At 41.9% G+C, this 22,974-nt stretch overlaps 1 protein-coding gene across 1 annotated transcript in view; it reads right to left on the reverse strand.

Moving 5' to 3' along the window:
• Positions 1–17,921: 17,921 nt before the first annotated feature.
• Positions 17,922–22,974, reverse strand: part of ncanb (neurocan b) — a gene marked incomplete at its 3' end in the record, with an annotated part of 104,311 nt that continues 99,258 nt past the window's right edge. The window contains exons 14-15 of the mRNA XM_083911237.1: positions 20,307–20,489; positions 17,922–18,052 (exon numbers count right to left, since the gene is read on the reverse strand). Coding sequence (XP_083767363.1) covers positions 17,922–18,052; positions 20,307–20,489 — 314 coding nt within the window. The remainder of the gene's footprint in view (positions 18,053–20,306; positions 20,490–22,974) is intronic.

The raw sequence follows: 22,974 nt of genomic DNA on the forward strand, positions 1-22,974 counted from the left end.
AAATAGAATAAACCAGGAAGCAAGAGCGCCCAAAACAATGTGGAAAAAACAACAACAATCGTGCATCACCTTTAAAACCAAGGGAGGACTTCACTATGGCAAGTATTGGCCGCTGCAGCACTCATTTTTAACAAGCCCGTGCAAAGATTCACTGCGTTCTACTACTCCACTGGATAAAAGTGTCTACTCGCCGTATTGTTGTTGGCGCTTGTGTTACCCATGGTACTACCACACGTCACATCCCGCGAGAGCTGCATCCAATCAGCAAGCGGGATTCTCTCAGGGTAGAAAAATGTCCCTGGTCTTCCACAGGGTAAAAAAACAGCCACTCAAACGGCCGCTGAGCAAATTAGGGGTGCTTTGGTGAGATAGACCTGCCTCATTCCAGGTATTCACGCCCAATGGAAAAGCACCTAGTGAGACACCTTTTCATTGAAGGGAAAGAAGAAAATGGCCGTTGCTGTTTTTTACTCAAATCTGTTCAAACAACAGGGAACACAGAACTGTGTCATTATTAAAATACAAGGCTTGGACCCAGAAATAGTGCTTTGAAAGGACATTACATCACGACTTAAAGACCGGATTGGTCACACCTATGCTGTCATACATGAGTTATTATCAGACAATAAGTGAAAACACCTGTTTGGGTGTGCATGACTTCTAATATTATACAGATAATGTTAATACAATTAAAATGAATACAATTTAAGCTGTGTTCAAAATCACTCCCTTCACTACTTCCAACATAATAAACACTCAGCACTTCTCTCTGTAGTGAGCAGTGAATTGAGATTATGCACACTTAATCATTGACTATGTTTACACACATAACGTATTCTGTTTTTGCTCTGATTCTGAAAAAAATACAATATTCCTACTAAGCCGTTTACTTGGCTAATGAAAATGAATATTCCACTAATCCCCTTTACATGCAGCTATAAAAATAGGATTTTGTCAGAGTTTTTGGTGGTGGACTTGTTAGACTGTGCAAACACAGCCTCCCTCTTCCGTTCCTTCAACCACCTTCTTTAAAAGGTCAGCGTTACATTGTTTGCACATATCCGTAGACCTGCGTATATTCAATTCTTTCATAATGTTTTAAAGTAGGTATTTTTCTTTTACCAACCAGAAATGGGCATGGGCTTTTCTTTTTGTTAGCTAGTTAGTGTGTGTAACCAAAACTAGCGACGCACAGAGCTGACCGTGAGCAGTAAACAGGCAAACTGTCGCAAACTGGGGTTAAAATCCCTGATTTGTGACGCATATTTTTGAATGTGCTGTAAACGTGTTCAACAAATGCTTCTGAAACGAGGATAATACCGGCATACCCGACATGTCTTAGTCAGAAAATATATTCCGGTACGGTTTTATATTGAAATATCCATATGGATTATGCTTTTTACATGACCTCTATCAATTTGGAATAATAGTGGAATATTAGTATGCATGTAAACATGGTCATTGCCATTTTGCATCACCAGACAGTTGTCAAACACTTTTCACATCTATAACTGTGGTGTTGAAGGACACTATTCTCTTGTCCCACTGAAATACATGTACTGTATATTGCATTAATTCAAACACTCAGAAATCGGACACTGAAATAAAATGGTGGAGGGTAAAATATATAGTATTTAATAAATGATTTCAGACACAACCACAGACTTTGGTGAGTCCAAATAATCTAAAGCTCCAGATTTTACAGTCCAACTCTGCAACACGCCCGAGGTGAAGATTTTCAAAAATAAGGTTTACGGGCAAAAGAAGTTAATGAGCACATTTGACCTGACTTGTACAACTCACAGTCTGTTGTCCCAAACCTGACTGCCAGACATCTTTATTAGCCTTGAGTCAATAATGACAAACATCCCGGGGAATAAAGAAACAACATTGATTTCCACCCAAACAGTTGTAACTGCACTACAGTACACTAACTGGACAAGGTGACCCACACAGAGGACTTCACTCTTTTTCTATATTAACTTTATAATTATCAGTGTTTCCGCCCTGCAGGTCTGTATCATGGACAAACAGAAGGGATGGGATAGAAACCACTTTATACACATGTCTACGAAACATGCACAAAGCGTCTGAAGGGTTAATTGTATCATTCAGTAATCAGACTATCATGTGGTTCACCTGTGTCTAGGTCTACCTGTCCTCCCTTTTTCTCTCCATATCAGCACCATCTGGTGGTCTCCTTCATAGCCACAGTGTGACCGATCCTCTGAAGCATTTCATTGTAAATCAAAATGGAGCCAATAGAGAATAAAAGTGCGTTACACCAAATTGAAATATAAAGATTATATTTTCACAATTCACCAAAAAAACCAAACACCTGGGCTTCAGCTCTTTGTGTATCTTAAACGCTTCTGGCTTGGAAAGCAATTACTCCAGATTGTCACCTCATTTATGGTTGTTTACTTTTTCTAAGCCTTGCAACATACTGTCGACTACAGATGGTGTGGATTTGTTAAAAAAAAAAATGCTTTTCTATGAGGAAAGTTAGATATTGGCACTTATTCTGAAATCTGAACTTCCAGTTGTGGATTTTTTCCAACATATATTAAGCCACAGGCACATTTCAGTATGCAAATATAGTCACTAGTGCCAAGAGTAATGCTATATACAGAATCATATTTAAAGAACTACAAACTTGTAACATTAATGCAGATGATTTATGGATTCATAGCCCATTAATGTTTTAATGAAGAATGTCCTCCTTCAGATCAGAGACTTCCTCCATTGTTCTCCACGAATGTCTAAGCACATGATTCATTTGTTGACTGTGTGCATTGCAGCTTAACAATAGGCTCAGATTATCCCCACAGGAATGAAGTTTTACTTTGCATCGGACCTTAACATTGCTATGATTGAACACACACAACAGTCACCATATCCATACAGCATTAGCCCATGGGAAATAGCTTCTGAAATTACCCCATCTCTCTAAACGATCTCCCTTAATGCCTTATGCATTCTGTGTGTAATTCAGCCGGAGCACGCTGCTGCTGATACATATTATGCATTGAAAGCAGTTGGTTTGTGGAGATGGGTAATTGGCCAAATTGTGAGAGGGTTCCCCCAGAGTGCAGGGCATCAGTGTCGATGTAATTGAAAGTGTTAACCATCTAATGGAGTGCATTGTTGCTAATGAATGGGGGAGTCTGCCCTGTCCTCTATAGGTGCCTCTAAAGGAAAAAGTGTGCTTTAGTTTTACCACAGTCGAGCCTCCATCTTTCCATTAGCTCTCCTCTTTGGTAGCGAGTTGTCACACTGGTTTACTCGCTGGGCTCTTTCAACAATCCCGGATTTGGTCGAAAGAGAATGGTGGGAGGTTAATGAAAGAGTTCAAACCATTTGTGTGAGAGTGAGGTTCTCAGTGTGTGTGTGTGAGTGTGTGTGTGTGTGTGTGTGCTGTGTCGGTGTAAAAGATGAAGAAAAGGAAACAGTCTCAGCAGAAACACAAAGTCACAGGGAAGGACAGAGTGAAAGGCAGGCAGAGAGAGCAACACAGAGAATAAGATGTGTGGAAGAGAGATATGTGGGAGAAAGGGGTTTGAGGGAATAAAATAACGGCACAAAAGATAAGAGGGAAAAGGGGGGAAAGGCAGAAAAACAGCTGGAATGCAGAGTGCTTAGAAATGCACGAGGACTCAAGGGTATCTGGCCTGCGGAAATTGACTGGTCAGTAAGCTATTGTGGTCCTGCAGGGGAGAGAAGGAATTGAGTGGCTCCAGAAGTACACAGACCGCTGAACCTTATCTCACCTTGGTCACAAAACCCTGTCCCACAACACCTACAATTCATTCCATGGCTTGTGTGCACTTTCATCTTTTAAGGAACTTTGAGTGACTTCACTGAGGGATTTAAGAGGCAAACTTCTGACCTTAAAAACAGTCGAGATATTTCTATGTTGTTGTGCAGATGTGGTAAATATGGTGGTATGATTCTGATTTAATATTCCATAAGGTCACTAGGCCTACCACATTATACACTGCGATTTGCTTTACAGATAACCTTAGAGGTCCCATGTTATAAAAAGTGAGAGTTCCCTGATTTTTTTAGTATAAAGCAAGAAGCTTTATAAAGATAGTGAAGGTATCAAAATGCTAAATCCTCAGAGCAATGCACAGTCTGTATTCAGAAACTGTGCCTTTAAACGAGCCGTCAGGATTTCTGTGCGGCTGTGTTGACGATGCAGAGACATCCAGAATGCAAAAATGTGGGAGACCTTAAATTCCTGCACAATCAGAGCAGATTGGCCTTTTTCATGAGGAGATTTTGTGTTTTTTGAACATTAAAGCATATAAACATGCTCTGGTAAAAACACAAAATACAAGTATGAACCTGAAAAAGAGCATGATAATGGGACTTTTGATGTCCAGAGACCAGTTGGTTCTGAAAATGTAGAGAGCAAATTTCCTTCCTGGCATTTCTGCGTCCAAGGTGTGGAAATCTAGTTGCAAACAGAAACTGATGGAAGAAGCACTCAGACCCTTAAAATATCAGTACCACAGGGTGCACATTTCCAAGTACTAGTTCTGCATTCAAAATGTAACAGGAGTAAGAGGAGTGTTGTCAATAAAATGTGCTTTTGGTACACTGAAAATGCTTCATCTTACAAATATGAGTGAAGGAGCTGCCTAAACATGTACGTTTACTCTAATAATACACGTATTGTCTTTTTTTCATCTTCCCTGTCCCATTAATCATCTCACAGCCCCTCAGATATATTTTGGGACCCGTTGGAGGGGCCTGACCCCTAGAGGAACCAGTATTTTTAAGTCCATGTGGGTTGGGGACATGCTTGTGTTAACATAAAAGTTCATACTTTGGTCTATAACCATTCATCATATTTAATGGCTGATCATATTTTATTATCAGTCCTCAAAGTAAGTGATAATATTAGCTGTCAGATAAGTGCATTAAATATGTCACCATAAAATGTGTCAACATAGAAGTATAATAGTAGAATTGATTAAAGTACAAGTACTGTAAAGTAAAAATACTTAGTTACTTGCACTAAAAGCAGTTCATCAAAGGCCAGATTTCCAAATCCTCCTGTAACAAAACCCTGCAGAGTGTACACACAGCTGGCAGAGCCGGATGTGAGGGTGACCGTGTATCAAAGACCTGGCTCAGGCTGAGGTTTGTGCTGGCTTTGTTCCTCAGATCTGACACATGCACGCACACGCACACACACACACACACACACACACACACACACACACACACACACACACACACACACACACACACACACACACACACACACACACACACACACACACACACACACACACAGACACAGACACAGACCCAGACACACACACACACACACACACACACACGCACACAGAGCGAGCGACTGTAAAAGAAGCGGCATCTGCTGCAGCCGTCATTAGGACGGCCGTGAATGCAGATTCATGGGTGACACTTTTCAACAACCTGGCCTCAACAAAGATCAGGAAGATAAACGGGGCTAAGATGTGCATCAATCTTTTTCTGATTTGGATAAGCGGCTTGGTGTGCATGTGTGGAGATTGAAGAAAAAAAAATCAAGTGCGCATTTGCCTGCAGCCTCTTAATGTTAAGAAGTAATTGTGGAAGGAAAAGAGGCAGTGCGGCGGCGGGGTTAAGTAGAAGACTGTCAGCCATAAGATGATGCTAAACCCCTTGTTGCTTTTCATAATCTTCTTGAACTTTGGCAGCGTCATTAGGAGATAATGCAGGATAATACCAGAGATCCCCATCGATTGGCCATGCCTGCCAGATGAGCCTGATATCGACTCAACAACAAGGTTATGATGAGCAGTCTTTTCATGCCTCTAATTTATCAGTTTATCTCAAAGTTACAAGAATCAGGACAAATCGAAGTATAAATAGATGTTTTTAAGCCGTTGCATTGGTTGTCATGAGAAAGTTTTGCAATAAAGTAACTTGTGTATGCTTATGTAAGCCTCACGGACACTCAGAGGGCACGAGTGCATGCTGGTCCTCGGTGCCAAACATGTCAGGGCTTAGGCGTAATGTCAGTGATTGTTTGGAGTGTTGCTCTAAGTTTTATAACAAATCGTGAACTTCTGCACAGCGACAGAGGAGAGCTGAAGGTCATTTTCAGCTGTGAGTTGAAGAGAAACAGCCGTAATGAGCACCGTCCTTGGAAGTGAGTGAGAGAAAACATCACTCAGCCAGCCAGAGCCGAGCAAGAGGATGTAAAAGAGATGCTATATTCAGTGTGATTGATTGTCAATGGAAAAAACAGAACCCGGCAGTGTGGCTTCTTCCGGTGTTTCGGAATAATAATGAAATGAGTGAGTCACATATCAAAGGAGATGAGAGGAAGGAGAGAGAGAGAGAGAGAGAGAGAGAGAGAGACAGAGAGAGAGAGAGAGAGAGAGGAGGTTGTGTTTTTACAGGAGACAGAGCTGTGCAGCAATGAAACCATCCATTGATAAAAGAGGACTCTCATATTCAGCTCATCAGAGGAGGTTCGGGTGAAGTGAAGGTCTCCCAGGTTAGACAGTACAACAGTAGGCGTATTCACAAACTACTTGGTGCCAAAACAGCAAATCTTTCTCTTTTCTTTCTCTTTCCCCTTTCACCCTCTTCCCTCCTTCCGCTTCTCTTTGATCCATCTCACTTATTCTGTCTCCTCCTTCTCTCCCTCCTACACTTTTTTCAGTCATGCCACGGAGGGATATGCCCTTGGCAGCCTACTCTGTTGTTTAAACTCTGTGCAGCACACTTGAAATATTTAAAAAAAAAAATAATCGAGCAAAGTTGTCTTGGTGTTACGGATATCTTGGCTGTGGAAAAATGCTTTACCTAATCCTTAGAGATTTGAAAATGCTTCTCCTCAACACTTGGAGGTCAGAGAGGCGCAGATCTTTCTCCGGCTAAAGAATCAGCAGCCTGGAGCAAAATCGACTCTCATGTGCACAAGAACACGATGATAGAGGGAGAGGGAACTTTTGAGCGGCGGAGAGGAAAGTGGATATTTTAGGAAAGAGTAACAAACTCAAAAATGCCGTTGGTACAGTCAGTCTACACAAAAAGATCTGCCCCGGGCGAGTTCACTGTGTTTCTTAATCATTTCAAATGGTGGGCTTTTACAGTAGTCGTCCCCTGAACATGTTTTAAACTTGGATCAATAATTCGATGTGAGCGTTTTTTGTCTTTCAATGGAATCGTATCAGATTAAATCATATTTTCATAAGATCTCTTTATATTTTGAGTTCATATTTTGAAATAGTCAATATTGTTCCGTATTAAATTCACAAAAATAGGCTTTACCATTGGGTTATTTCAGACTTTTTATTTATTGAATTACCAGAAAACATGCTATATCTGTGGTGATACACGTATACTGTTTTGAAATGATCTATATCAGGATTAGAAGATCCAGCAGCACTGATCAGTGTGTTGAATAGATTTGAAAACGTTGAAGGTGTTTTCTTTTAAGATTAAAAATGTCCGTGTACACAAATACATTTTTTCTTGTAGATTCTTAGAAGACCGGAAAACTGCGTCAGACCGGATGTGTCCGGATAAGGCCAATAACAGCGACTAAAATCCAACATCAGCCTACAACAGCTCTAAAGCTCACTAATGACTATGTTATATCTTGTTTGTTTAATCGGCACAAAAACCAAAGACAAGGACAATTTGTGGCCCTGGCTATATCTTGACTTATAACTTCCTGGTAAATTGTTTGTTCCACATTTTTTTTCCTCTGTCCACACTTAATTGGCGTCACGGTGGTGTGTTGGTTAGCATCATCGCCCTTCTGTGTGGAGTTTGCATGTTCTCCACGTGTCTGCGTGGGTTTTCTCCGGGTTCTCTGGTTTCCTCCCACAGTCCAAAGACATGTACGTGTTAGGTTAATTGATGACTCTAAAATTGGTTGTCTGTCTCTGTTCGTCTCTATGTGCCCTGCGATAGACTGGCGTCCTGTCCAGGGTGGACCCCGCCTCACGCCCGATGTCAGCTGGGATCAGCTCCAGCCCCCCGCGATCCCGACCCCGGTATAAGCGGTTGAAGATGAATGAATGAATGTCCACTCTTATTCACAGAATGCGTGAAACAAGCTGTAAAATATGCCCCTGAGAACCAGGTACATTTCCTCATGCACCAGCGGACTCACAATGTGTTTAACAAGGAGCCACTTCACAGACGCTGCCGTCTCCCCAAAGCTCGGCCCTGCCAAACACACATAAATATGCACATACATGCAGTAGTTTTAACTTATCCAGCCCCGTTTAGATACATCACATTTATTTAGATGTTTGTAGTAAAAGGAGGAGGCGTTGTATAGATCCTCTTCACAACAACTCCACCAATCAGCTGTTCTTTGTGTATGGCGAAGCTTTTGGGTTTAATCACATGCATAATGCTACACATACTGCCTTTAAATGAACAAAATGAACTTTGCACAAATAACCACTCCAACAAAGCCAGATAACGGATCCAAACAAGGGTTTCCTTTAATGATCGTTTGTCTTGGAAAGAATATAATACAATGACAGGACTGGAATTCATAAGAACATACATCAATAACTACTTATAGACCACATTCGCACAGCCGTAGACGGGCTCAGTTGCAGTTATATTGTGTCTGTGTTCACAGCTGTCACGAGCACACAGGTAGCTGCAAACTGAAGTGTCGAGCAGGGTACAGAGCCAAAGATTTGATATTTCTCTGTGGGGGTAAAGTGTCACCTCACTTCTGGCTTTTCCTGCAGAATGTGTGTTAACCGGAGCATCTGTTTTTCTCTCATGCAGCAGTTTAAAAAAGAGCAATGTGTGTGAGCAGAAGGGAGAACTTGAAAGAGGGAGACAGGTTTGTATCCACTGAGGCTGTATGAATATGGTCCAGAGAGGCTAAGCAACAAACACACCCAGAGTCTAAATGGATTAAACAAGGATAAAAACAAAACACTCAGATTATTTACATCACAGAGGAGAGTGTGTGATTGATTTCTGCTCTGCGTTTGTCTTTTTCATTTCGCACTCTCTCACTGGAACATCTTTCCATTCATCTATCCCAACAGAATGCAGCCGGTTTCTTGACGATGACATATTGTATCGTCTCAATATCAGACAGAGACGGTGCCATACAGACACCACTAGGGGCGTACCTGTGCATTGGACACCGAACAGCGAAGAAGTGATGCAGCAGTCCACAGCTGGAAAAAGAGCTTTGAAAGGTCTAATGAGGAGAAGATAACGATGCAAATGATGCAGAAACAGCAGTGAGCTATGACAGTCCCTTTTCCATGTCATTAGAAAACATCCAGCGGTCATTCAACGCTATTGTGCAGTCAATGCCATCGACAGAGTTAATAGGAACCCAAGACAGACAGCCTAATCATGAAATCAATAGTCTGTCTGTGTGCGACTGAGGACAACAGCCCCTATCGGTGCTGTCAGGTTGTCATTGCTGACGAGCGCTGCGTTTAAGTAGATCAGGTTTACAGTCACGGACAGTTGTTACATGGTGGGGGGAAAAATAGGAAGTTTGCATGAACGCACAGAACTGTTTATCCGTCACTTACTGTATTTCTCTTGACAATAAATGCGGAACAGTTTGAAAACAAAAACCCCAACTTTTTGTGGTGGCAGCCTCTAATTGTTGGAAAAGTTTACAGATAAATAAAACTGTCCAGACCACAGAAACCTTAAAGGCACTGCTGAGGACCCAAATCTACTCCTCGGCGTTGGATTGAGGTGAGATAGCAGTAAGGAGAATGAGACTCGCTGGCCACTGCCACAGACACCAAGATCTATCAGCCAAAAACCTTGTTCTGTGGGAACCAACACACGGGCGTCGATCAAGAAGACGTCACACACCGACCTTTGTGGACGTACTAAAGAAAGACGCTAGTGCAGAGAGCACAAATGAGCTGGACAGATGTACGGAGAACCAAGATGACTGAAGACGACGAAGGTTTGCTCGTCTGAGGACGACGTAGAGAGAGTTGAGCTCGACACCTTGACCTCATCTTCTTTTGTGCTGCTATTCTTTCTTCAATTATCTTCTCTTCTATTCTTACTGTTCGTATTCATTTGCGTTGGTGTTTTGTGCCTGTTAAGCACTCTGGTCAACTGAGGTTGTTTTAAAGGTGCAATTTAAATTTATCTTGACTGATTGTGTTTGCTTGAACATGAGTTGCATTTGTTACATATCATGTTCCGCTTACTACCAACAGCAGTAACTTAATGTGGCGTTTCATACCACATTATGTTGTGGGGTTACCGTAGGTGGCTCTGTCCTGTTCTATTGGATTTGGGGAAGTTAACAATCCAGCGGCCCTAGCTTTACCTTCACCAAACACAATAGTCCTCACTATTAAAGCCAATTCTCTTGTAATGTTAAATTATACTGTTTAAAATTCATAAACACCTGATTTCTGTCCAGCTTACCCACGTATGTAAGCTAAGCAGCCAAACAGGGTCATTTAAGAATAAAAAAAAAGGTGATATTCTTCCTTGTCATACTAAATAATATCAGGGCTAAGAGCAAAGCAGTTTATTTATCTCCATATCTTCATCAGCTGGTGAGGACGCTCACTTCATCCCTATGTTCCCATAGCTCCGTAGTGCCTTATTTTAACGCATAAGACACACTTTACATCTCTCTTCCTAGTGATTTAAAAGATTCACAAATATAAATATTTAATGTAAACTAACATTGTCAGAGATCGTTAAGGGCCAATGACTGTGGAGATATCAATGTCTTGAGTCAAGAAAATGGTCTGCAAATGTAATAATAGGTTTCAAGTATTGTAACATCAGTAGGCTATCAGCTGTAGGTGATGTCAACACACTGACACGGGGAAACAGACATTGAACATTTAACCTCGGGAAAACCATTGCTGAGAACATAAAACCCTTTCAAAGGTTTCCTTAATGTGTCGTATAAAGAGGATATACAGTAGAGCTGGGGAACATAAGCCCCTTTCACACACACGCACTACAAACCTGAAATTATCTGGACATTACCCGGCGGGGCTGTGTGTGAGAACGCAAACGTCTGATTCAGTTTGACAGGGCGGAGCAGTCTACCCAGCCGGCCCCTGAGCACAAAGACGGTTTAATCTCAGAGTGAGCTCATGTGTGAATATAGCTGCTCGTTCCCCAGTGTATTCGACCATGGGACGAGTGGCCGTGTATTTAATGTTTATGTCGTATGTCGGGCCAACAGCAAAACAAACTTCTGATGCCACCGTAAAGAAGATGAAGAAGAAGGAGGGGGATTTAGAGAAAGACGGTAATGAAAATGTCAAACTGGCTTTAGTCCCAATCATGATGTACGTAAGCCATCAAATGCATATTCAAGACACCTTTGGACATCTTAGGACAGCAGCTGGAAACCCGGGAAACAGCAAATCAAGGACTCCTTATTTCAAAGTATGCTAAGAATTTAGTGGTAAATCTTGCACTGTTACCAAACTAAACATGTGCTGTGGAAGAACACAGTTTGACAGGCACAGCAAGAGTAATTAAGGGGGCTTAGCGAACGGTCAAACGCTACTTCTGTTTTTTAATATTAAATGCCAAACTTGTAATCCCTGTATTCATTTATATGCCTTGACGGTGCTTGTTGTTAACTTTGAGGAGGTTTAATTAGCTTATGGTTGGTGTTCTATTATTTTTTTCTACTTTGATATTGGGTTGGACTTCCCTATCCCCTTTTTATTTTCTTCCCCTCTCACCTTGATAGTTTTTATTTGTTGTTGTTGTTGTTTTTGTGTGAAGAAAAAATGATATTGGTGTTTATGAATGATGCTGCAACCCGCTGCTGTTGCCTCTGAAAAACCCAAAGTCAGTTTCCTCCTTGTTTGTATCACTTCTGTCGCACTGATTCAACCAGAAAAGCTTCCTCACAACATATACGACTGATTTAAACAAGTTGGGCTTCTGCCTTTAGCTTCAATCAAACAGTCACAGCTCCCCTCAGTCCCATTATTATCTAATCTCTGCTGAAGACTTCAGTTGTGAGTTGGATAGGTGGCTGAGCCTGACATGTGGCCTACTGGCTCTGAAGACGTTCAATGGTTAGCCCGCTGCTCTCCCCTCAGGCTATTGAGCCTGGACACAGCTGGCAGCAACCTCTACTAAGTCGGTCATTTTTACAATTAAGACTCACAAATTATAAGGCTTCATCCTAGTCTATGTGTGTGCCCTCAGGGCTTCAACTTGAAAGACCAATGAGGAGAGGAGAGAGGGGTGTGAGGCGAGGAGAAAAGAGCGATTCAAGAGCAAAGAGAGACACACACTTCTGAGAGCTAAGGTCAGTGTGTTTGAAATTGGAAGAGGAAACATTTGTGCGAAATTGTGTGTTTTTACACGAATTTAATACTAAAAGCGTTATGTGAGTGTGTCAGAGAGAAACTGTGAGAAGGTTTGGCACCTTTGGAGTGAGAGAGCAAAAACTTAGCAGTCCCAGAGGAAGGGATCAAAGCAAGCTGTCCCCTCAAAGAGGCCACACACACACAAACACACAGCACAGCACAGGGGGATGCTATATTCTGGGCTGCTCAGTCCAAGAAGTCAAACTTCTCAAACCAACAGAAAACAGAACAGAAAACTATCATTGGGAAATCCATTTACTCCAACTTATGAGGATAGAAGTTAAACATTTAAATCTGTGGTGTTTTTATGGCAGGCCTAAAAAGAAGACGAGACAGAACAGCAGATTATGCATCAATTCAACAGATCATTTTCTTCTGACCCCAACAAAGACTCTGTTAGTATGTATAATTTATCTCACTATTAGGTTTTAATAAATTCAGATTTGTTGAATGTTTTTTTCTTCAGCCACTAAGTTTATCTGACACTTTTACATCTATGTGCTAGAGCAAGAATGAACATTTAAATCGATAAAATGAAGAAAATTTTCCTTCAGTGTTCAAAATATTTACACAAAAAAATGTAAATGCATGGTAAACTTGCAGTGAAGGGTACTTTACAGCAACAGTTTCAGTTTCTCAGAGGTGCACCTGAATGCACCATGAAGTCCTGTGGCAGCCCACAGCGTTAACGTTCGTTATTTGTTGTTTTGTTGTTTGTTTACATAACTCAGGGAAAAATGTCGTCACACCGATGACTTCAGGGAAGCAGGAGGATTGAACAGTTCTGTAGTTTCTCCGTCATCTCCGACTCCCGCAGAGGCTGCGATGTCTGGAAAAGTACACCTGCAATCTTAAGCTGCGTCTGCATGCAAGCAGTTGGGGGTGGAGAGACACTGAATCGCGCTGCACAGTTGCAATGAACTTTCAAACGTGTAGCTCTATCAAATCACGGTAACCTTACTAAAGATGACTTTCCGACTTTCATCTCAATGTGTTCTTCCTGTCCGGTAAAGTGGTGGATAGCCTGATGATTTTTTAAGCCACTGCCAAGAATTTACCTGCATTTGGCAGGTGGCGGGTGTTAATTTCAGACCCTGCTCCTCATACGCTATGTTCTGCGGCTCACACTTGTCACACAGCTGATCCTCCACCCACCTGTAATTACACTGTCTCTGGACATCAACTCTGATCTGAACTACTATCAGGGGGGCTTCTGTCTGCGAACAACCCGTGCTCCATCCATTTTCCTGGACAGATAGAAAAAAAAAGCGTGACATCTAAGAAACGACAGGGGTTTGACGGCTGTGACAGTTCTCCAGGTCTCCTGTCCATCACCCTAAGCTTTCCACTGGCTGTCCGTCACCCTAACCCTTCCCTTGTAATCACCGCTCTGCTGTTCTGTAGATAATGCTAACTTGTTAATTAGGCATGCAGTAGATTAATTAAACTGATACAAAGGTGTAGGTTCACTTTTGTTTTCCCTACGGAGGAGTGTTGTCATTGCCAAGGTGAGAAGAGACAAACAAAGGCAGAGCATTAATGTGCACAGGATGGATTTTCTTACCTCATGTGACTTTATATAACCTCATACTGCTTTAGTGTTCTTTTTTACAAGATATGTGAAAGGCTGCTGAAAATCACAGAACTTAGGTCCTCCATTACTCTTCTTTTGTAAAAAGACAGTGACAGTGAGAAGAATGACCAGTGAGGAAGATAAATGAAAAGCACTAAAGTGAGAGGGGGGTGAAGGGAAAAGCAAGAACGAGAGGGAGAAACATAAAAGTGCTGGAGTCAGTGTTTGGTACATAATCCCAGAAGCTCCAATCTCAAGTACTGGCTTTAAAAAAACACCAATTTAAGGGGGAGGAAAAGAGAGCAAAGCGCTTGTTCTCTCCATGTCAATCCCCTCTTTAAAGCAGGACACGCGGCAGCAGGTATGAGCAGCTGTGAGACTCGGTCTGCCCCAGAAATGGGAAGCCTTAATCTCTGTTGACCCTCTCTATCATCATCATCATCGTCTGGAACTTCAGCCACTGTCAACATCTTCGATCATACACATACACACACACACACACACACACACACTGAGATGAGAGCGATCTCAACACATCCGTGTCTTCATCCTCACACCTTGTGTACACATCTTTGATCCAGTCATGATCCAACAGTCATCAGTGGTGACCTAAAGGTTAGAGAAGTGGACTTTAGACCCGAAGGTCTTCTGTCAACAATCCGACTGACAGGATAGATTTGTTTGGAGAAAGCCCTGAGCTTCCCTTGAGCGAGGCCCTTAACCCAAACCAGCAGATCAGACTGTGGTTGTACTGGGCAGCTCTCTGGTGTGAATGTGGTCAGGGCGTTCCTGCAAAAGTGAGGTTTCCTTCTCCTCTCAGTGAATCTTCCCAGAATAAAATAATAGTTAAAAAAATAATCAGTAGTTTTAATACATCCTGAACCTCGTACCTGATCCTAGTGGTCTGGTTCTATCTGCAGAGCTAGTTGCTTTTGTTTTAAGGCAGGGTCTCACCATTGATTTATGGATATTTCAATTACAAAACCAGTTTTTTTTGGGTATGGAGGAGATTCTCAGATAACTAATGCATAAAGTGGGCTCGTCTGTAAAGAGGAGACCATAAAACGATATCTTGAGGTCAGAGGTTTTGACGAACTTCGAGTTATTTCGCCCTTTTTCCGACTAGCATGACATGGTTGGTGCCAGTGGATTCCTTAGGCCGTCTAGTTCCATGATACCATCTTAACTTCTAAAATCTTTTTTTTTTAACCCAGCCCTATTTTTTATATTTGTAATGTAAAGCTGATGCTTGCAGCTACAAAAACCCATTGAGAACCGGACTAGATGGAGCGTTTTTGCCTTTTTCATTCCAGTGTTTTTGTTTTATGGCCCCTAACTTAAAAAGGTTTTAATTTACCGCTCCCGTCACTTTCCAGCCACAGGAAACAGCTGTTTTCAGCAAAAATAAACAGTGATGAACTGAATGTACGCTACCTACCAAGCACCAAACAGAAGACAAATAGCTGCTGAACCGGTCGGCCGTTCAGCTACTAAAGAGGTATTTAAGTCAGAAATTGGGTGATAACAACAATGGTGAGTGAATGTTGGACACAGGACACCAAGTGAATGCTTATGATGCTCCATATCTGCTGGATGTGTAAATAGGCATCAATTTGCTAACACGCTGTTATGGCTTACAGCTTTATAAGGCATAAGTACAAAGTCCCACCCCAAACAGAGACTTACATGTTCTTATACATGAACGACAAAGTTGATCATTTGTCAGTTTAATCCAAATATTCGGTAATGTGGCCATAGCAAATACATTACTTGCATCTTTGCTAGTGGGGTGTCATTATTTTATGTATTATTATTATTTAATGATAAAGAAAAATAATAATGCTGTTGTTTTCTTCAAGAATAATACTTTTACTCTTTACACTAATAGAGTGCTGCAGGAATGAGATTCTTTGCACTTATGGTTCCCTCGTCCCGAAGTCAATGGGATTTTTGGTTACGTGCCTTAACCTCAAAGCAATTCAGTCAAAAGCAACTGGACTTGGTTATTTGTCTAGGAAGACGTTTCACCTCTCATCCAAGAGGCTTCATCAGACCAGGCTGGGACTGGACCAGGACCAGGACCAGGACCAGGCTGGGACTGATCCAACTAACTGGTGTGGAGATCCAGGTATTTAACCCCTCACAAGGCCGATGATGTCACTGGGACCCTTTGTGCTCCAAGTGCCAACGGCCGTCGTTAGAGTGGCAGTCGTTGGTGGAAAGTTGGTTTGGACTTCGTTCGTGCTCTATTGAAAAAGCCAAAAGCCATAAGTCGGTGAATACCCTTCTTGTGAATTTTGAAGCTTTGACGTGTCTTAAAAAAGGCGGTTGCTAACACGTGGCTTAATGAAACTACAAATGTCATCACACCGAACAAGCAAAATTAGCTAGAAGCTAGTGGGCGGTGTAGTTCGTTAATAGCCTAATTTTCGCCTTATACTTCTGGCGATTGCCTTTACGCTTCAAAAATCGTAAAAGTGGAGTTCATTTTTGAAGATTATATTGTTGAACAAAACATGCAAGTATGCCAAACTGTTGTTCGCCACAGAGCTTATTTTCTGCAATAATCCAAAACCCCAAGGAACAATCTCATTGACGTTTTGTTAGGGGGAACCAGAGTGATGCTAACTTCTGGGTTGGCAAACCAATATACGTCATCCCTGCTGCACTCTATACATAGATCCTTGTTTTTCAGTATACTGACAGTCTTGCTAGAAAGTTCCTTACAAGTTTTGAAGGCTGAATGTACATTTTTTTCAGATTACATACATGTTTGTGCCCAAGCTCTGCACATGGACTTGTCATATTTTGTGCTCGCTGTGCTACCGGATAGATAGCCTGCTCCATCTCTCTCTGCATCTCTCATGCCTGGTTGCCAGCATAATTTCTCCTCATCAGACCGGTGAAGTCAAACTTTGCTGACGAGTAAGAGGATCGTGCACCTGCTGCATCACCTTCATAAATTCCCAGCACACATTCTTACAGTGGCACAAACTGAAGGAAATGCAAAGCAAACGTGGGATTGCAGAGCCGAGTTGAGACAAACTGACATCATCAAAGGTTCGGATTAACCCTTGAAAATGACAAGGATGGATGTCAGACATGAAAAGAGCTGTTTGAGAGTGTTCGACACTTCTGAAAAAGCGACTGATGTGTAATGCGATGTGATGAAACTGAATTGAGATGTGTTTTCCTTTTTTCCTCTGGGGGTTTAGCATCTGATCTAAAGTAACGGTCACACACGATGATGAATATACAACGCTTACAATCAAATAATTAAATTACAACTGCCTCTGATTCAAAGAAAATCATTAAATCCGTTTCAGAAGAACTCACTTAAGTCAAGTACAATGTCTTACAAAGAGCAAACCAAAAGCAGCAGAGTCAAGAAATAAACACTGTAAAAAATAATGTGTTCAACAGACAAAAGGCTCAAAGTCAACAACACGGATGTCTTCCTTGACTCGTCTGATTTTGATACGGCGTTTTCAGTGATGTTGTCCCTATAGTTTGTACTAAAACACTTCGCTCCGAAGAATGTTCGGTGTGGATCTCAAAGGTATTTTTTTTTTAAAAACAGGTCAGCGTAGCCCCATGTTTTCAGGTCATGGTTGAGCTCGGAGGGAGAGTAACTGGGTCGAGTTTGGAGGATAGGTGGGAGACAGACATGTTAAGAGAAGAAAGGAGGGTAAAAAGAGTACAAAGGGATTTGTTATTGTCCCAGTGACGCCCGGCAGCACTTTGGCCGGCCTCAGAGTTGACTATGATACAGACTGACTCAGAGAGCCAAGGGTGGAGCTAAGGGCAGGGCAGGGCAGGGCAGGGCAGTGCAGTGCAGGAAGGGAGGGGAAGGGGGCCTGGGCAGAGAGTTTGGAGTTGTACAGTGTGAAGACGTGTTTGGGGAAAGGATGGGACGACAGGGAGACAGGCAAACCGCAGTTGGCAGCAGAGGAGAAAAGGTAACGGGGTGGTTTTTTTTCTTTTTTGGTTCAGACACGGGCGTGTTTGTGGACCAGCTCTCCTCCGTGGTGCCCTCCCTCTCTGTGGCCATGCCTCTTGTGCTTCCTGCGCTCCCTCCTGCCCTTGTGGTGGTGGCGCCGGTAGCGGTGGGCTCGTCGGGCTGGTGGAGCAAACACATCGGAAGAAAGAGAGAGAGAGAGTGAGAGAGAGAGAGAGAGAGAGAGAGAGAGAGAGAGAGAGAGAGAGAGAGAGAGAGAGAGAGAGAGATAAAAGAAAGGTCAGGAAATTTATTTAAGAAGTCGGTCAGAAAGAGTGGGAAACTGATGTAAGAGGGAGATGAATCACAGACGTGCACAGTCGGAGGGAGGTGAAAGCAGGTAAGAGACGAGGGAAAGGGGATCAAAAAGAAGGAAGGTCAAAGCTGCATGTTCTCTGTAGAAGGTTGAGCTGCTTCCACCACACTGAGGAGGTTTGTTTTTATCTCACATTCAGTAGACTGGGCTCCTTCAGCAAGAGCACACTGAGCTAGCCACCCACTCACACCCTCAGCGTAAGCTAGTTCCTGGGGTGTACTGCCAAACTAGGTTGCTCTGTCCCCTTTTTGGATTTTGCATGTCGTCTGCAATGAATGACAATGACACTGTAACTCTGGGCCATAAAAACAAACTCTGTCCAAAGATAAAGAGTCGAAAGTAAAATATATTTTTTTTATCACTTTCAACAGAGGCAACATTATTTCAGTATGTCATCGTTACTGTCACTTTGTGAGCTGAGTGAAATGAAATACAAGGAACATTGGTGAATATTTATATATATCAGCCCTTTATATCTCCGCTGAGGAAGCAAGATAATTACGCCGAAAAGTTAAGACATTTATTCTGTCTGTTCTGTTCTGTCACAGCAGGAGTGAGTCCTTTAAAAGCGTTGCAGGACAAATAGAGTTTATTTTAAGGCTCAAAGGAGAAAAGGTGCGTAGAAGTTGCATCATACCAGACCGTTGACTTCAGATTCTACACTGAAAATAAGAAAGGCTGAAATTAGAAGTGGCTTCAAAAATGAAGGAATGCTGTTCTTTTCCTTCTTAATTTTTGGTTTCTATCTCCTGCCTGTTTTATTAACACCCCCTCAAGTTCATTTATAGATGTGGATGTAGTTGCATGACTGCATGCATGAATGTTTATATGTGCATACTGTATGTCATGGTAATATACAGTATATCCATTCATATACTCTATTATTCTTCATACACATACTTGTGTGTATTATATGATCTCTATTAGGGGTAGGGCTACACGGTGGTGTTGTGGTTAGCACTGTCGTCTCACAGCGAGAAGGTTCCAGGTTCGCATCTCCTGGGCCTTTCTGTGTGGAGTTTGCATGTTCTCCCCGTGTCTGCGTGGGTTTTCTCCGGGTTCTCCGGTTTCTCCCACAATTCAAAGACATGCAGGTGTTAGGTGAATTGATGACTCTACAAAATTGCCCGTAGGTGTGAATGGTTGTCTGTCTCTGTTCGTCTCTATGTGCCCTGTGATAGACTGGCGTCCTGTCCATGAGAGATTTGATCATACATAAAATCAATAAGCAAAGTGTTACTAAGCTTATTTAAAACTCACTTAGGAGACGATGGTGCATCCTAAAACATTGCATTTTCACCTCTACATGCCGTCTCCACTGATCTCAACTGATCTCCACACTGAATTCTTGTCTCTTAACTTCTGTTTGGGGAAAGCGAAGCGAGAATCCTGCATGCACACAACCTGCTGTGACAGCTTTTGTTTCCTTATGGAACTGAAAAATTGCTTTACACAAACTTGTCTCTCAAGGTTCGGTTTTACATCCCTAGCATATATATACACACATATATATATATATATATATATATATACATATATATATATATATGTTCTTCATTAAGTGGATGTAATCATTTATGAATTAATTGCAATAAAATGGTAACATATAAACATGAATACAAGACTGCAGTCATTCTCTTCTATGACTCATTTCTCACTTGGGTTTTTAGTCATATTTTTCAGCAATTTTTAGCAAAAATTCTTTATATTTAATAAACAGTGCACCGGTTTCAAAATACATGTTTAGAAAAGTCTAAAAAAAACCTTAAAAACACCTCAAGCATAAAGTACTTCAAAGGAGACCCTACTTCTAAGTAAGCCCAGGGGATTTCATTCAGTCTGCACCCACATTAATCTTTTCTGCTTGCAATTATTAATAATGAGAGCAGCGATGGTGAGCCTGAATGCGCATGGTGACAGTAGCTCCTGAAGGCAGTTAATGTAGGAGGTTTGTCTTAAGGTGTGCACGCTAAAAATAAGAACATGTAAATGTGAAAATCACCTGACAAATGGAAATTCTGTTTAAGTGTCTGCCGCCCTGCTCCGTCGTGTTAAACTTACATTTTATGCAGATGATTTTAGGCCGGTCCCACTTGCCGTTGGCACGACACTTAGCAGTGGGCACATGGCGCTGCAGGAAGCCGTCGGCGCACTGGTAGCGTGCTACAGAGTGGATGTCATAGTGGGAACGCTTTCGACCAATCAGGAAGGCATTTTCCACAGTGGGTGGGGCTCCGCAAAGCACTGTGGAGGAAAGGAAAGAGACGGCACAGAAGATGAATCATCCACATCTGTTTATTTTCATATCCCCTGATAAACGTATCTCATATTAATGCCTTTTACCTGGAATTACCTTATGTCCCTAATGTGTATTCCGACTTCTGATCTAAAAGCCTATACGCAACTCTTAGAAAACCACTCACAGCACAAACATCAAAATGTGGATTTAGTGTCTGCAGGACAGCCTGTCCGTCCAAGTCTGAGTGAGTGGGCGGCTGTCAAAGTAACAGCGAGTCAGAGACATAAAGAACAGAATCAGAAAAATATTTACACAAGCTGAGATGGAGAGGACTGACACTCTGATCAGAGACTGACAGGGTGGACAAGCCTCAGGGCTGCTCTCAAACAATTTCACAGACATTTTAACTCTCCTGTCAGAGAGAGCCAGTCTCTCCGGCGGAGGCAGCAGGTGAATGTGTTGAAAAATCTGGCCCCTGCAGTTACACGGCAGTTCTGCCTTTCAACATAATGTGAACCGAAATATATATTCTCAGTCACCATGTCACCATTTCGTCCGATAATTAATTGAAATGAGCCAGGGGGGACAATACAGTTGTTATTAATCATTACAGCGCACGGTTGCTGAACCAATTATCAAATGGTCAAAGGTGGACGAAGCTCTACCGCTAAGGAGATTTCAACTGAAAGGTTAAATTTTTTATTGAAAAACAGAATCAAGAATGTGAACTGAATGCTTCCTTTCATGCATTCCCCCACCTCCTAGTTCTTGTGGGAAAAACGGCTCGAGCCTTCACATAAAAGACGCTGAGGTCTGCTGTGATTTACAGGGAGCTCTGGAGGAAAATAAGCATCTCCATACTTTGGTTTTGACTGATGTGTTTGTTTGATGAGCATCCCCCGTTTTTATTTTCTTCCTTGTCAAAAGTCTGCCCAATCTTGTACTTGTTGTTGTTGTTGTAACATACCACCCTGAATCTAGATAGCCTTACAAGCATCAGAGCGGGTTTTTTTTGTTTTGTTTACTCTTACAGAAATGATTTTGAATCATACAACATTTCACAGCTGACACTAAACTGGGAGCCTGTGTACTGGATGTGCATGCATGTGTGTTTGTTCAGACTCCTGCGGTGCTGCTAATTAAAGTCCCTGTGTCTATTATTTGTTTGTCCTTTTTTCATCAAGTTTTTTTTCGGGGGTGGAAACAATTAGCAACAAATCAATTAGCAGCAACTCAATTAGGAATTCTTCATGAGATATTTAACATACAAGTCACCCGACTATTACATTCTAGTCACACTGATTCCACTAAATGTGTTTAATCTGGATTTTAATTAAGTTAAAACGTCCAAATAACAAATCACATTCTTTCTAAGTCCCAGCTCGAGCTCCTTCGAGAGAGAAGACTGAGGCTGCATTTGAATCATATTACTGCCAAACGCAGTATGTTTGTTTTGTTCATTTGAAACTGATTTAATTTGCCGTATGTTAGGCCAAGCTAAGGCAGGTCCCAGTTTTGGAAAGTGGCAAGTGCTTTGCATCGTGGGACACAGTAGGCAAGGTAGATTGGTCTGATGTATACTGGAGATTTTTTTGGAATAACTACAACATTTGGTATTTTGGTGTACTGCAGATTTGTTTACTGCAGATTTGTTTAACATACTGCATTGCCCCCCCGGGGACAAATAAAGTTTTTTGAATTGAATTGAATTGAATTGAAGAGCCGACCCTACGTCACGTAAAAGGCCCCAGCCCCTCTCCGGTGAAAACAAAGGGGAAGACCTGAGTGCGCTAATACGAAAAACAGGAGTGAATACTCAGTTTATAAAAAAAGATTTGACTACATTTGAGGACATCCAAGAACTATTTCCATATCTATTGATAGGATGATGGCAGAAAGATGACAGAATGTGTCACGTGGGGTGACGGAGAATACACGGAGGATGGGACCCAAATGCAGACACGGAACTCAGGAAACGGTATTAACAAATTTAATAAAACTTATTTACAAAAGGTGCACTAAACGCAAAGGAAAAACACGACGAGAACTGATACAAACTGACACGATGAATGGACACAAGATGACACGGAGACATCAGGGTATGTAGAGGGTATGATCCGGCACCGAATGAGGCTCAGGACCCGCTTAATATACAAAGTGGCAGGTGATTAGTGCCAACAAGAATCACCTGCCAGGAAAACAAACTCAAACCAGGAAACAGAAAGGGAGCACATACAGAAAAACACCGACAGAGGGAGACAAAAACAGCGACTAAAAGGAGAGGGAGACTGTCCAGAACCAATCACGACAAAATGATGTCAAAAAAATGGCAGTGAGTGTGTGTGTCTGTGTGTAAGAGAGAGAAACACAGTACATTTTCACCCTAATTTAACCATAGGTGCACACTTCGGCTGTTTGTTTTAATTCACATAGCCTACTTAAACGACAGTATATCAACGACAGAGAAAGGGATCATTGTCATAGGCCTCC

This window comes from Echiichthys vipera (assembly GCF_963691815.1).
Source record: "Echiichthys vipera genome assembly, chromosome: 3".
Taxonomy (NCBI): Eukaryota; Metazoa; Chordata; class Actinopteri; order Perciformes; family Trachinidae; genus Echiichthys; species Echiichthys vipera.